At 40.6% G+C, this 16626-nt stretch overlaps 1 protein-coding gene across 5 annotated transcripts in view; it reads right to left on the reverse strand.

Moving 5' to 3' along the window:
* RALGAPA1 (Ral GTPase activating protein catalytic subunit alpha 1) overlaps positions 1–16626 on the reverse strand; it is a 223614-nt gene that overhangs the window by 54448 nt on the left and 152540 nt on the right. For all 5 annotated transcript variants that reach the window (XM_019488741.2, XM_019488740.2, XM_006258745.4 and 2 more), the window contains 3 exons: positions 12318–13182; positions 9664–9735; positions 7576–7699 (listed from right to left, as the gene is read on the reverse strand). In XM_019488741.2, coding sequence (XP_019344286.1) covers positions 7576–7699; positions 9664–9735; positions 12318–13182 — 1061 coding nt within the window. The remainder of the gene's footprint in view (positions 1–7575; positions 7700–9663; positions 9736–12317; positions 13183–16626) is intronic.

The following is a 16626-nucleotide window of genomic DNA, read 5'->3' on the forward strand; positions in this document are numbered from 1 at the left end:
ATAAGGATAGACAGGTGTTCATTAGTGCTACTATAAAGTGTCTTTGCACTTTGTAGCACTTCAAAAAGGTGGAGCTATGGGAGTGTACAAGTGTTCAAAATCCCTGGCTGGAGAGCTACAATGTCACCTCAAAGGTGAGCTCTTTAGCCAGGGGGATGATAAGGTGCTGCTCCTTGAGTGTCCCTGACTCCCAGTGGAACCTGATCACTGGCAGCATGCCCTCTCCTAAACTGGGCAAGCTCTCAGTGATCAGCTATACAGCCTACATGGCCCATACATCTGGAGTTCAGCTGGCCGGTGGAGCTTCGAAGGCTGGGGCTGCCTCTGGTTTCTGCCATTCATCCACACAAGCTGCCTGGGCTTTGTCACCCAGACAGTTGTGTAGCCTGTGTGGCCAAGAGCTGACGTTCTGATGGCTGTGACAGCAGCAGGCACTGACTTTTGAAGAAGTGGTGGTAGCAGGATCCCAAGTAGGGCTCCTTTACAAGCTTGCTGCTAGGCAGGCTACTAGGGAACCAGCCACACACATTTTTTCTACCCTGCTTTGAAGGGGGGAAAAGGCAAACAGAACTGTGGGATGCTGGGGGTCCTACAAACCCCTGTAAATGCTATGCGTAGTGCTACATATATAGTACTATAAAATGTGGACCTATCAAGAAGCTCCTTTTTGAAAGACGTAACATTTTGTAGTGCTTTTGCCATATTTGTAGTACTACAAATAGCTAAGTGGCTGTTTGCTTGCTTTTTGTAGTGCTACCAAGGCATATTTAGTGCTAGAAATGTAACACCTGTCCATAGCTTAAGTCTAACACCTTATTTCAGTTTTGCAGCAATATTTTTATAACATTAAATCAAAAAGACTTGAACATATTTAATCTCATCCTGGTCATTAGTGTAATTGGCATTATACCAACAATAAATTCAGTTGCATGCCAAAGAAATAAAATACCTGATACGCTGTCAAAGAAAATAAATCCAGATTCACAAAGCATTTAATTTAGTTTTTTAATACTAACAGAAATAGCATGTTACAAAAAAAAATATAGCTTAATTTCTGAATTTTGAAAGAGCAGGAATGAAAACAGAGGGAGAAGGGGTGGAGACGGGGGAAGATTGGGGTCAGAGAGAGAGAGAGAGAGAGAGAGAGAGAGAGAGAGAGAGAGAGCGCAATATCTGTGTTTGTGATGGGATCAGCAGCAGTTTCCTTTCCTCCCTCTAGGTAACTGAAGCAATCATCATCAATACTTCTATACAAGCTCCTCTGTTCTTCTCAGAGTGAAAAAGATAGTATAGGCTCTCAAGAGTGACAAGAAGAATAGTTTGTGTGGCAACCCTTCTGCCAAATGTAATAATAGTACTTCCCACATTTTTGTGGGACAGGTCTGCGACTGAAATTTCCTTCCATTTGTGACAGTGGAAGTCAATCCTGGACAGCCAGAGAAGGAATGTGTTTAATTCAACAAAAATGTTTTTGACTATGGGAGAGTTTGTATAACAAAATTGTGTTTAAACAGTGATCTAACAGCAATCACGGTAATCAGACGGTAACTATATCATACTATTCACTTCTGAAAGGTAGGCACATGGGGATGAGCAGGCATGCGTGTTATGTTGTTCGGCAGTCCCTCACAGTCAAGGATGACAGTCTTTCACGATTGTTTTTCTTGGGTCCGAAGCTGGCTGACAAAGCCCATCTGGGATCAATACACTTTGCTGCAACTTGAGCACGTGTTTCCGTGTGGTGTAGGTGGCTCCTAATTCTTGATTCGATCCATGACATGCTGTTTCTGCCACCCTTACTTTTCCATCTCCTGTTGTCATCATAAGGTTTCAAAGTACTGAGATCCTTGCAACAGACTCTTTCTCCATTTGGGGTAGTCCTGGGCTATATTCTCCTACAAGTTGATGCCAATGTTGCATTTTTTCAAGTTGGCCTTGAGGACATCCTTTGAAGAGCTTCCTCTACCCTCCTGTTGAGCATATGCCTTGACTGAGCTGGGAGAATAAAACTTGCTTTAGGAGTCTTAGAGTTGGACATCTGGATGATGTGGCTGGCCCAGCAAACTTGATGTTAAATGATCATAACCTCAATGCTTGTGGTGGTTGCTTGAGAGAGGACACTTATGTTGGTGTGTCTATCTTCCCACTGGATTTGAAGACTCTTCCATGGGCAGAATTGATGCTACTTCTCCAACTACTTGAGGCGTCTCCTGTATGTTGTCCACATCTCACCTCTGTACAGTAAGGTGGGGATTATAATGGGATGATAAACCATATGCTTGGTTTTGAATCTGATGTCACAATCTTTGAACACCCATTTCCTCAGACATCCATCAAAGGCTGCACTTGCACATTTAAGGCAATATTGGATTTCTTCGTCAGTGTCAGCCTTTTGCAAGAGATGGCTTCCAAAGTATGGGAAATACTTGGCGTTCTCCAGTCTCACCAGGAATCTGAATTACTGGTCCTGGGCACTGCTTATTAAGAGCCTGTTGATGGGATCTTAGTCTTCTGAATGTTAAGCATCACTCCCATTTTCTTGTATGCCTCATAGAATCATATAAAATTAGGGTTGGAAGGGACCTCAGGAGGTCATCTAGTTCAACCCCCTGCTCAAAGCAGGACCTTCCCCAACTAGGTCATCCCAGCCAAGGCTTTGTCTATCTTGGTCTTAAAAACCTTTAAGGATGGAGACTCTGGGTAACCTGTTCCAGTATTTTACTATCCTCCTAGTGACAAAGTTATTCCTAATATCTAACCTAAACTTCCCTTGCTGCAACTTGAGACCATTGCTTCTTTTTCTCTTATCTATCACCACTAAGAACAGTCTAGCTCCATCCTCTTTGGAACCAACCTTCAGGTAGTTGAAGGCTGCTATTAAATCCCACCTCAGACTTCTCTTCTGTAGACTAAATAAATCCAGTTCCCTCAGCCTCTCCTCAGAAGTCACGTGCCCCAGCTCCCTAACCATTTTGGCTGCCCTCTGCTGCACTCCCTCCAATTTGTACATATCCTTTCTCTAGTGAGGGTCCCAAAACTGGACACAGTATTCCAGATATCATTTCACCAGTGCCAAATAGAGGGGAAGAATCACTTCCCTCAATCTGCTGGCAATACTCCTCCTAATGTAGCCTACTATGCCATTCACCTTCTCAACAAGCACACTGTTGTTGGCTTATAGTCAGCTTACTGTCCACTGTAACCCCCAGGTACTTTTCTGCCGAATAAAAGTTCTGCCTTGGTAAACAAGGTTTCCTTGGGTGAATTTGATATCTTTTATTAGACCAACCCAAATAGTTGGAGAATATTTATTAAGCAAGCTTTTAGGTTCAAAAACCCTTCGTAGGCTAAGGAAGCTTCAGCAGTTGGTGTGTGCTCTTCCTGGATGGAATGAAAAGCAAAGAAGCCAGGGGCTGGGCTGGGGAGTCAGCTGTCAGGCAGATTATAATGTATCAAAAATCCAATGTCTATGTTTAGTCCATGATCTCTAGTATCCAGGAAGTTGATGAAATGGAGCTCATAGGCTCGTCTCTGGGAAGTGTTGTGTAAGTTTCCCTTGAGGATCAGGACTGAGAGATTGGAGAGAGAGTGGCCCTCCTGTGAGAAATGTGCCTCCACCTGTAATTGGGTATTTCTGTCTTTGATGGATTTCCGGTGTGTGTTCATTCTGGTGCGCAGTTGTTGTTTGGTCTCTCCTACATATCTTCCATCAGGGCATTTGGTGCATTGGATGAGATATATTACAGTTCTGGAGGTGCAGCTGTAAGATCCTGGGATGCTGATGGCTCTGTTGTGGGGTGTAGTAATTGTGGGGGTGGTGGAGATGTGTTGGCAGGTTTTGTATTTCTTGTCATGGCACGGTCTGGATCCTTTTGGTGTGTTCTGGGCTTGAGAAAGTTTGCTTCTGGTGATGAGGTTGGCGAGGTTCGGTGCTTGTTTGAAGGCTAGGATGGGTGGCTCTGGGAAGATCTTTTTAAGAATAGGGTCTCTGTCTAGTATGGGTTGCAATTTTTTGAGGATTTTCCATACAGGTTCAAGGGAGGGGTGATATGTCATAACCAGCGGTGTGCGATTTGTGGGTGTTTTTCTTCTGTATTGCAGCAGTTCTTCACGTTGTATCCAGGTGGCTCTTTCAAACGTGCGATTTACCTCTCTGGAGAAGTGTCCTTGCTGGGTGAAAGCCTTTTTAAGATTGGTGAGGTGGCAATCCCGGGTGTTCTCTTCAGTACAAATGCGGTGGTATCTGAGGGCTTGGCTGTATATCATAGCTTTTTTGGTGTGTTTAGGGTGATTGCTGGTTCTGTGCAGATATGTATGTTGGTCTGTGGGTTTCTTGTATACTGTGGTCTGCTTTTTACCCTTCTGGATACTGATCATTGTGTCTAAAAAGGAGATGTTGGTGCTGGAGTATTCTAAAGAAAGTCGGATGGAGGGATGGTGACTGTTGAATTTCTGATGGAACTCAATCAGAGATTGCAGGTTCTCAGTCCAAATGATGAAGATGTCATCGATGTATCTTAAGTATAGCAAGGGTTTGATGAGGTGGCTCATAAAAAGGTTGGCATACTGTAGGGCCATTTTAGTGCCCATAGCTGTTCCCATCATCTAGAGGAAGTGTTGATTATTAAAAGTGAAATTGTTGTGTGTGAGGATGAAGTGTACAAGGTCAGTAATATCTTTGGGTCTGTATTCTGAGTTGTAATCTTGTTCCTGTAGATATGTAAGGCAGGCTTGGATGCCATCCTGGTGTGGGATGTTGGTATATAGGCTGGTAACGTCCGTGGTGGCTAGGAGTGTGTTGCTGGGAAGGTGGTCTATGTTTTTAAGTTTCTGTAGAAAGTCTGTAGTGTCTTGTACAAAACTTGCTCTGTGGGTGACAAGCGGTTTTAGGATTGATTCAATGAAACCTGATATTTCCTCAGTTAGGGTCCCATGGTTGGATATAATAGGTCTGCCAGGGTTCCCTTGTTTGTGGATTTTAGGGAGCATGTAAAAAATCCCTGGGTTAGGTAGCGGGGAGGATCAAGGTCTGTAGTTTTTCTTGTAGTCTTGATGGAAATGATTTGATGGTATTGTTGAGTTTTTTGGTGAAAAGGGGAGTAGGATCTTCTTGTAGTTCTTTGTAGTAGGTGGTGTCAGACAGCTGTCTGTTGGCTTCTTTTATGTAATCCTCACGGTTTAGGATGACTATGGCTCCTCCTTTATCTGCTGGTTTTACTACTATTTGGTGGTTGGATCTTAGAGATTCTATGGCCTTTTTCTCTGGTAGAGAGAGGTTGTTGTGGTGGCGTGTGTTGCTGATTATTTCATTGTTCATTCTTTCCCTGAAGCAGTCAATGTAGTGGTCAAGGTTAGGGTTTCGTCCACTGTGAGGTGTCCAATTTGATGTTTTTTTGGGCTTTTTGGCATTGATCCTTTCCTGAATGTTGTCAGAGGATGAGTTGTTGTTGGGAGTGGGTTTAGTTTGGTCGTGGAAATATTCTTTGAGGCGCAGGCGTCGGAAGAATTCTTCTAGTTCTCCACATTGAAGTATTTTGTTAGGGTATTTTTCTGGACAGAAATTTAGGCCTTTAGAAAGGACAGATTTTTCAGTTTTGGTAAGCATGTGTGTGGAGAGATTGATAATATTTGTGGGTTGGTTGCTGCTTTCAGTTTCAGCGAGTCTGAGATTGGAATGTTGTAAGGTGTTGGTGTTGTTCCTCTGATGGTTGTTTTGTGGCTGGGGAGCTTGTTCTTGGAATAATTTGTTCCATTTCTTCTTTTTATGTAAGTTTTTCCAGAACTTCCGGTTTTGCTTTCTCCAGTCACTTGGACGCCAGTTAGTGGAGCTTTCCAGCTGATAAAAAGTGCTGGATAACACAGCTTTTGCTGTATTGTTCCTGGTATGTTTTCTGCAGCTAGCAAGCAACGAAGATCATGTGAGTTGTACCTCTTGAGGCCCTAAACCCATGCTTAGATTCTGGGAGGAGCTCTTCAACAAGTGGAAAGAGACAGTTCAGGAAGGTTCTTGCAGTGATCTTTCCTGTAGTGGACAGCAAAACAATCCTTCTCTAAGTTCCACAGTTGGACTTCCCTCCTTTCTTGAAGACTGTCAGAATCATGGCATCCCTGAGGTCATTTTTGACTTGCTCATCATTCTAAATCCTTAAGATGAGGGCATGGAGCTGTGCTGTGAGCTTCTCCCGACTCTACTTGAAGATTTTGATGGGGCTTCCATCAGCTCCAGATGCCTTGTTGTTCTTCATCTGTTTGGTGGCTTTCCTCACCTTGTCAAGTGTTGGAAGGATTCCAAGATTGTTGCTGATGAGTGTTCTCAACTTCAGCTTGCAACATCAGAGACAGTCTTGATCAAGAAGGTCTTCAAAATTCACCTTCCAATGGGCACTGATGGTTCTTATTTCCTTGATCAGGTCTCCTCCATCCTTAGATTTCAAGGGGGTTGGGTCCCCGAGTGCTTGGATCATAGATGGCTTTGGTGGCACTGAAATAGTCACGCATATTGTGGATGTCAGCAAGATGGTGAATCTCCTTTGCCTTGTCTTTCCACCATCTGTTCTTCATATCAGAGGTCTTCCTTTGGACCTCTGCCTTGGCTTGTTGGAGATTCAGATTCAATTTCTTTTGCTTGGAGTTGATGTCATTCTGCCATGCACTAAAGGCCTTGTGTTTGCGGTCTATCTACTCTTGGATCTCCCAGCTATTCTCATCAAACCAGTCTTGATGTTTTCTAGTAAAGAATTAAAGTGTCTCTTCACAGGTGCTGATGATGGTAGACTTGAAGGCACCCCAAATGCTGCTGACATTCTCCCTTTACTGTTGATCAGAATTTGTCAGTTTTTTGTTGAGGTGCTGGTGGAAGAGGTCTTGCTTGATTGGGTTTTTGAGTCCTCTGACACCTGAGCAGGCAGGTATGCATCGTAAGCAGGAATAAAAGGGAAGAAAACAGCAGCTTTCCAAAACTTTTGGCTCTGAAATTTCAGCAACATGCAGAACTGCAACTGGAGTTAACACAATACAAGCCTACAGAGCAATACAGATGCAGCCTGGTTAGTGTATGAAAAGCTGGAGAAAGATGACTTTATTTCAAAGTAAAGAACTGCCTCTGCTTATGTAGAAGTTTCCATATGTAACCTATGCAAAGCAAGAAATGTTTTGTTGCATTAACAGCTAATCTACATAGTATCACTGAGAATTAAAACCAGAATTTCTTTTTGTATCTTCAAGGGTAGGGGTTGACAGTGTTTTGCACTGGGGCACTGCTTTAACATAGATTAGATCCAAGCACAGACTGCTTCCAGCCTAGCATGTTACCCCCTGCTTTTCCCTGATGTCTGGGCAAAGCTCCCACTGCTGAAACACTACAGAAGCCCTCCCACTCTTTGAGATGGATTTGGCTTGTGGGCTGGGTAATAGGTTGCCAACCCCTGCTCTAGAGTGTTTCAGTAGTTGTCAACTGTAATCAATAAACGAGAAGAAAGAGAAAAATAAGAGTCATATTTTCAGAATGGATTTGCGTGCATCTCTTTCATTAAACACTAAACTCAGAAAACATAAAATAAGCTTTAAAATGGATACCTCCCAACCAAGGCCTGCTACAAAATCTTCATAGGCTTGGCTCCCTCCAGTATTTGTGAGGATGGAGTGTTTATCTTCTTGGCCCTCAGCAACATAAAATACTGCAATCTTGTGAGTCTCTCTGCTGTAAAATGCAGGAGCAGAATTACATAACTGTCCATTTCAGAGTTTTAATATGGAATTAGAATAGGGAAGCAATGCATACAAACAATGGCTGGCATTTAGAATTTTAAAAAGCTAGTGAAAATACAGTACAATAAAAAACTCTCTTTCTGTTTTTTATCTTTCATGTCTCCTTGCTCTCATCCTTTACATTATTTTGCTCGTACATTCTGTTTTGCCATTCACCAACAGCAATTGCCACTTGTGAGATTAGCAGCAACAGATGGTACAATAGAGTAATCAAAAAATTAATGAAGAGGTTTTTAGTTGGGGACCCAAAAAAAGTAAAACTTATGATATGGATATTATTTTCATTACAAAGAGGTGCTTTAATTATTCTTTAATAGTTGTATGTGTAATACCTTGCAAGTGATCTAATAAAAGTGTCTCAAAAAGATTAATTTAATAACCACAAGTGATATGAGGGTTTTTTTTGTGCGTCTCTAGTTTAAAAACAGCTGGATAAAGAGCTGCACAACTGAAAAATGTTTCTAACAGTTGTTTCACTAATTTTACAAGCATCTGAAGAGCTGTAGATTTTAAGGACAACAGCCAAATGGTAGACTAGCTAGCTAATTATAAATTTTCTGCTTCATTTTTAATGGAATTAATTTTGTATTTATAAAACAACCCACCCTTCCAACAGAGAGAGAGAGCGCACACTAAAGTCTTACAGAACCTCTAAAACTTTCACTTATCCATTTCTGATGCTAGTCTGCTGATGGGAGTCAACAGAAAGGCTTTACAAAAAATGCCACATGATAAAAGATGGTATTTCTCTATGATGCCCACCTCTGAAAATCTACATTCTTGTACTTAAAAGCCCCTAGAGATTATACTTTTGTGTCAATTTTTAAAGAATTTGATAAAACAGACAAACTACCACCACTTGGTTTGGAAAAGTGGCTTGTAGTGAACACAAAGTGAAGGTGAGGGGCAGTACTACAGCAAGGCGGTGGGGAGCAGGGTGACCACCCTGGGTGCTGAAACAAAGGGGCACCAACAGGTACTGCCCAGCTGGGGTGGGGCATGGGACGGAGCCGCAAACTGCTTGTTTCGGGGGGAGGGAGCATGGGGATGGGGGAAGGGTGCTCCCGCCACTGCGTGCGCTCCCAGGCAAGAATAGGGGGAGTGGGGGGGCAGGGCGAGGGCATGTGCCCCCCAGATCCCTGAGCAGGGTGAGGGTGGGCTGCTGCTGTGGCCTTTGCCCCAGGCACTCAACTTCATTGCTATGGCACTGGCTAGGGTAGTGTCCGTTTCAAGCTGTTGGGACATTATTTTAGCTTTTCTTATGAGCCACAATTCCAATCACTTCCATACTTTGTAAAATATTGATGGTAATTCGCAGATATTAATTCCAAGCTATTGTCATTGAATTTTGAAATTTCTCTCTCTCATTATACGAGAGAGAAGAATTCTTGTTGTGCCTTATAGGAAAGCTTTTGGGTGTATCGGTACCTTCTTCAGGCTTCACAGTGAGGCCCAAGGGAGGGTACTGTGACATTCAAAAGCTTACCTATGTCTATACCAGCCATGCTGTTGCTCCAATATAATACCCGCAAGAATTCTTGCCTTTCACATACTGGACAGTCACGGCAACAACATCATCTTAACATTACCATCTCTTTTATTAGATATCTATGTACAGTAGATGCTTGCACAACGATTTTCATGGAACATACTAAAATAATATTAACAGATAAATTACTTGTTTGAAGATTTTAATTTTATTTCATGGTACTCTATTCAAATTTTCATTTCACCCTATACTTTGCAGGTACTGTTTTAAAAAAGTAGCATATATGATTTATTTATTGGGACACAAATTTGTTAAGTCTTCTATATAAACTAAAGCTATTTAAATAAAAACTCACTTTGAAAAATAAAATGACTGATTCAAATAAATTAGCTCTTTTAATGATTTACCATTGTCGTGAGTCCAAATTTCTAAGTTCTCGAAGTAACTTCTCATTTTTCTTCAAGAGATGAAAGCTTCTTCTAAACAAAATAATTTTTAGCATTTTCAGTGCACATTCAATGATGGATATAGGAGAGTACAAGAACACATTTTCAGTTCTATTCATGAAATTGCCCAGAATTGTTCTTGTTCAAAATTCTAATGAAACTTTTCAAATAAGAAAGACAAACAATTTCTATTCTAGGAAGTTTTGTGCACTCTTCTTAAAGCTCTGAGTATAATCCCTACTTCCTTTCACTTTCCACTTCTGTGAATTTAGTGTCTCCAGCTAGTCAGTATCCCTGCCTATGGAAGAATGGTGCCTATATAATCTGCTCCTTGGCAGACCAGGGAATAACTGTTTAGTGATACTGAATACTATCATAATCAACCATCCTTGAGAATGAGAACCCTGAAAACTGAACTCTGATTTCCTGAATTGCAGAGCAAAGCTAAGCATAGCCAACTGGCTACCCAGTCAGCTGAAATGCTTAAAAACAAGTACCCCTACCCCAAACCACACAGTTACGTTATAGCAAAATAACTGCCTGTATTCTTAAAATTCTACTTAAAATACTGCTGATAACATATGCTGAAACGAGGCCAAGAACTGCACCACTGGAAAAAAAGGCAGCTTTGGCAAACTGAAAGCCTGCTTAAGAATAAAAGAATAATTTAAAAGTAGGGCTAGAATGGACCAACCTCCTGCTCACAAAAGGATACTCCTCAATTAAATCATCACAGTCAAAAGTGTATGCAAACTGCTCTTAAAAATGTTCAAGGATGGAGATTCTATAACCTCCCTGGGTAGTCCATGTTTAAGCATACTCATCTTGAAGAAAGTTCTTCCTAAATGTCCAGCTTAAATTTCCCCTGCAGCAATTTGAGACCATTGCTCCTAGACTTGTCTCTGGCAGCCGCAGAAAATAGTTTATCTGCATTCTCACTAAAAGCATCATTCAGGTATCTGAAGACTGTTATCAAACCCTCCCTCACCCTCCTTCATCTTGTCTTCTCCAGACTATAACCCTAATTCTTTCAGCCTTTCCTAATACGTCACATTTCCCAGGCTTCTAGTTATTTCTGTTGCTCTCTGATGGGCTCTTTCTAGTTTGAAGTGTGGGGCCAAGGACTGGACACAGTACTCCAGATGAGGCCTCACCGGTGCTGAACAGAGTGGAAGGGTCACTCCACTTAATTTGCAGTGACACTTCATTTAATACAACCTAATATACAATTATTTTTTTTGCAACAAGAGCCCAGTGTCAGTCATATTCAGCCCAGGTCCTTGACTGCAGTCTTCAGCTTAGTTGATCATTCCTCAGTTTGTCTTTGTGCAAGCAACAGTTCTGTCCTAAGTATAGAACTTGGTACTTATCTTTGTTGATTTTCTTCATTCTGGACCATGTCTCTAGTCTATCAAGTTCATTCTAAATCTAAGCCTACCCTCATGTATATGCAATTTCACCCGACTTGGTCTTGTTCGCAAATTTGCTGAGTGTACCATCGTCCAAATCAATAATTAAGATATTAAACAATAGCCTACCTAGAAGAGGCCATTGGAGAGTCCTGCTCCATAACTCACCCTAACTGGACATCTAGTCATCATGACTAGCCATTGAATCTGATGATCCAATGAGATGTGTATCCGTTTTACACTACTTTCATCTAGCCTGTAATTCTTTACCTTACATATGAGAATGTCATGATAGACAATGTCAAAGGTTTTGCTAGAATCAAGACATATCATCATGTCTGTTTCTCTCCCTAATTCCATGGAGCTGGTCATAGAAAGGTATCTGCTTAATTAGGCACAACTTGCTTTTGATGAATCCTGCTTGTTCACAAACAAGAACAGTTATCATGCATTTGCTGCCAAAATCCTTGATGACAAGAAGTTTCATTCATATGACTGCATGTTACTTTACTCATCCAGACCTATTTTATTTCTTTCACAGTATGGCAATATCTTGATGTCTAATCCTTCTGATCAATTCCACATTTCATTCAATGGAGAGTGAAGATTTCAGAAAGACTCTAAAATTCTGGGATATGCATCTTGTATGCTTTTTAAAAAAAATGACACCACGACTACATAAAGGGACATCTCTTGCTCAAAAATGTCTTAACTCCTGTCATCTTAAACACCAACTAAAATGATCAGGATTGAAATAACTGAGGGGAAAAATCTCAGCTGGCTTGTATCTGTGCACTTCTCTGGAGAAGTACACTTGTATGCTCTTCCCCAGGCAGATCATGTACCAGTGCAACAGTGAATCTGATGTTATCCCAGAACTTGGCTCTGTCAATGACATACTGCCTCATTTTCCTGAGCTCCTTGCAGGAACAAGGCAGGAAGCAGAAGCGGCCATTTACCCACTTAAGGTTCTTTAAATCAAGCTGGGTGAGGGGAGCACGGTAGACAGTAAGGATAGTCTCCTCCCAACAAGCTTCCTGCACCAATCTCAAAATCTGGCCAAAGGCATTCTTGGCCTAAGGAGCTCTATTCCCTATGAAGCGATGAATACAATGACAACAAAGGAAGAATCACATAAAAGAACACTGCTGAGTAACAGTTAACTAACTGTAATTTGTATTGAAGAGCATACCCATTTTTTCTTACCTTTTATCCCAAGAATTCATACCCAGTATGCTGAGAAGTAATCTGCAATAGTAAAATGCTGACTGGGGCTTCTGGGGGGTTGGTTCATTCTGTTCCACAGCTTTCATATTTAAGTCATTAAAGTGTTTTTCAACAAATTCTCTCTCTTCTGTGTCTTGCTTAAGAATTGCATTGATTACATCATTTTCCTGTTTTTCTGAGATACAGATTGGTTGAGGAGCTGGTGTATTGAGTGAGACTCCTGTTCTCTGTAAGCATTCAGGACTAGTGATACCTAAATACTGCAAGAGCTCATCAAGAGCATCTTCCTCATCCCTAATTGTATCCCATGTTGGCACAGTTTCTCTAAATGTTCTTTTTGCATGGAGTGAAATTCCATCCCTTATAGCTACATCCTCTACGAACTCACTGAAAGATGGGGCATCATCTGGTTTCTCTTGCTCATATAAAGAAAGCGCAAAAGCAGTTTGTTGTGATGATCCACATAAAGATGATGGCCCATACAAAATTGCAGAATCCCATGAATATTTACCAGACAGATCACGCACTATAATTCTGACATTTGGATTAGCAGATACGAGTCCAGCAGATAATCCTCCCCCAGGCATATTCTCTTCAGCTTGGATTTGTATACAAGAGACTAAGGAAGTATTGTTTAGCACAAAGAACTGAAGGTTTGGGCTCTCAAAAAGTTCAGGAGAAAGTTCAGGACTCTCACTGTAAGGGTTATCATTGTTTTCGCAAACTTGACTAGTTAACATGGCAGGGCCTCCACTCATTGGATAGTGGCCTAAGTGGTTCACTAAATGAGTTACTACAGTACGAGCTGCAACGGAGATCAATCCTTGTTGCATATGGGTTTTCACTGCAAGAGAAAAGATGCTGGTGTTATAATTAAAGTTTGTGGAAGCGACATCGAGAGACTTTAGGTTTTATTAGTTGATTTTTGAGAATAAGAACTGAAGTTAAGGTGCACACATACAAAATACAGATTTGAAAGAACAATGGTCTTAAGAACGTAGAACAAAGTAAACTCATATTAAACAATTTAAAAAAGAAAACTATTCTAATAGTTTTAAAACTTATTTTTACTGTCATTTTTAAGATGGTATTTCTTAATCTACTGAAAATAGATCTGATATTGTTGATAAAGTGAGAGCTACTTTATTATTAAAAGTCAAACCTTTAAAACTACAATAGATTTTTATATTTTGATACAGCAGTACTTTGAGGGAGATGCCCCTGATTTAGTCCAAGACTCAAAACAGGATCATCCCTAGCCTTAGGCAATCCAAGACAAATGTTTATCTAACCTGTTCTTAAAACACTTCCAATAATGGAGATTCTACTTCTCTATATAATCTAATTCCAGTGTTTAATAACCCTCATAGTTAAAAAGTTCTTCCTAATATCTAGCCTAAATCTCCATTGCTTTCTGTTGTATCCTCAATAGACATTGAGAACAATTGAATGCTACCCTCTTCAAAATAATCCTTTCTGTACCCTTCTCTTCTTTAGAATAAATACTACCAGTTTTTTCCATTTTCACTCATATATCATGTTTTACAGACCTCTTATCATGTATGTTGCTTGTCTCTGTACTCTCTCCAATTTGTCCACAACTTTTTTTTTTTTTTTTTTAAGAATATGGGGCCCAAAAATGAATGTAGTACTTTATTCCCATGGCAATTAGGGCAGAAGAATCACTTCTTGTGACTCACATATAGCACTTGCGTTAATACATCTTGGTAGGCTATTACCTTTTCTTGCAATAATATTATACGAACTGTAAGAAATAATCTTGCAGTGACCAGTGAAAGTCCTGTCAGTAGGATTTTTAAGTCCTTTTTCCATCTTTACAATCAAAGCTATATATAAATTTTCCATTTCCACTGGAAGGATTGCCACTCTCCTGGTAAAACCATGAAAGTACAGACATTCCAGCTTTGTTGTCCTGGAGTGAAAATGATGATTCCAGAAGAAAAATAACCTGACTCCAACCAAATAGAAGTCACTCCTTGGAGAATTTCTTCTGGGAGAATCAATGTTTGTATACTTTCCTTTGTTTTAACTCCTTCCAGGAACCAGGAGTGGAGCTGTGGGGAAGAGCCCCCATGCCTTCCAGAGACCAGAGTCATCCTTGTCTGGAGAAGGTACAGGGAGCAGCTGCTCCAACTATTCCCATAAACTGGGAGGGGAGGGAAAGAGCATGCACCAGTTGCTCCCTATTGGCTCTTCACATGCCAGAGTCCCTAGGGTGAGAAGGAGGCTTTGCCTCATGGCTGAGTCTGCTTGGCTTCTGGGCACCAGGAGACAAACAGAGGTTGCGGCACAGAAAGCCTCCTGTCTGTTTCTTATTCTGGAGTACTCAGAGTTAGAAGTGGGCAGGTAGGCTTGCCCTGTTGCTCCAGTTTCCCTAGGAACAGAAGGACTGAAGCAGCCAACACTTTCTCCAGATCAGGATCACCCTGGTCTCAGGAAGGTTCAAGGAGCAGAAGAGAGGGGGCAGTTGCAGGCTGAATGCCTATACTACTTCCTCTTCTGGAATAGTTTCTAGCAGTGGAAATTTTTCACCACTGGAAATGAATGCTTGTACGCAGCCTAAGACTTTCTAATTCACTGGCCCCTCAAAACTATTACAGAGTTCTTTTGCAAGCTTTGCTAACTGGGGAGAAGCATCCCTTTGATTTTTTTTTGTTTATTTGTAGCTTTTACTTTCAGTTGTGTTTAAACATAATTCTACAATACCAACTTTCATTTCATATTAAATGTTTTTATTGTGAAACCTAACAATCTGATATATCATTTTACTATGCATACATAGAACGGAAAACAAGGACATAGCCTTAAATAAAAAAATCTATATATATTATGTCCCTTGAAACATGCAATACTTGCAAAGTGACTAGAGCAGAAGTGTGAGCATAATTCTTCCTTATGCCTGCTTCCTATAGAATGGAACAAGTCTTTATCCAGTCTCCTACTGAGATGCAGGCAACTGCCTCTGGGAAGATCCATTAATATTGATATGTACTAAAATCATGTAATGTAGCTCATGTAATGTTATTTAACTGTAGGAAGAATCATATCCCAAGACTCCTGATCACATCTGTCAAGGAGCAATCTGCCTTTCAATGTTGTATGTGTAACAATTGTTTATCCAAAACATGAGACTCATGAATGAACTTGCATCCTATGAAAAAGTTTGGCAGACTTCATCTTTCTTACTGTACACATTCCTCACTAATACACATCTCATTTCTCTACATGTTCCTCAATAATATGCTCTACCATCTCTACCCATTTTGCCAATGAGATGACATGAAGGTACCTTTATTCTGATAAGCTTTTTTTTAAATAAGGAAGGAGTGGTATATTGTAGAGACAATATGGTGACCTGGGTCTGGTTTTCCAGTAGTTTGAATAGTGTGCAGTTGCTCCATATACAACCAATCAACATGCGTCTCTGCTGCTAGTCTGTGCTAATTGGCCCTCAACTTGATCTAGCTCCTCATGGCCTCTAATACACTAATTTTGCTCCTATCACACTTCTAGTAATGCCAATGAGAGCAGATGATGTGAGATGGGTAAGCAGTGCTGTTTTTGTTCTTGCCTAGCAGCACAAGCTACAATTGCCAAGGCAGCAGCACTAGGGTGGCATTATAATCTATGCTGTACTTTGCCAATTAAATTTTGTAAGATAACCTACTTAGAATTACAAAGCCTTGAGATTTTAAGGTAGCTTCATATTTTTTCCTTTAACTCACCTAAGGAGATATAAGGAGCATATGAAATTACTTTTATTTAGAAATTTAACGAGGAATTATACAGAACCAATCATGTGTGGAAATGCAAAATGAAGATATCAATGCTAAGGCTTTGTGCAACTGACATTCATTTGAAAAAAAAAAATCTATTCAAGGTTGTCTTTTCACGTTGTCAGATTAAAAAAGCCACACAGCATTTGCTGCAAACCCATAATTACAGATTATTATAGCATACAAAAGATGCAAGGCATAAAAAGCTGCTGCAATTCACTACACTGTAATAGAACATGCAGTGGAAGTTAATTTTGGCAAATGCTTTAAATATTAGCTTTACATAATATGTATAGGTGAAACTGTAATTAGGACAGAATGAATCCTTCGAAACCTCTTTCATTCTGACCCTGCAGATGATTACTTTTTGCTAATAAGACCACAGCCATTTGACAAAAAGCCAACTACAGTACCTTGCTTCATTCTTCAGTAAATTTAATAATTACAGCTCCTCCTGCCAATAGGTCTCAAATCAGACTTGTTCAATCCAA

This window comes from Alligator mississippiensis, chromosome 2, assembly GCF_030867095.1.
Source record: "Alligator mississippiensis isolate rAllMis1 chromosome 2, rAllMis1, whole genome shotgun sequence".
NCBI lineage: Eukaryota > Metazoa > Chordata > Crocodylia > Alligatoridae > Alligator > Alligator mississippiensis.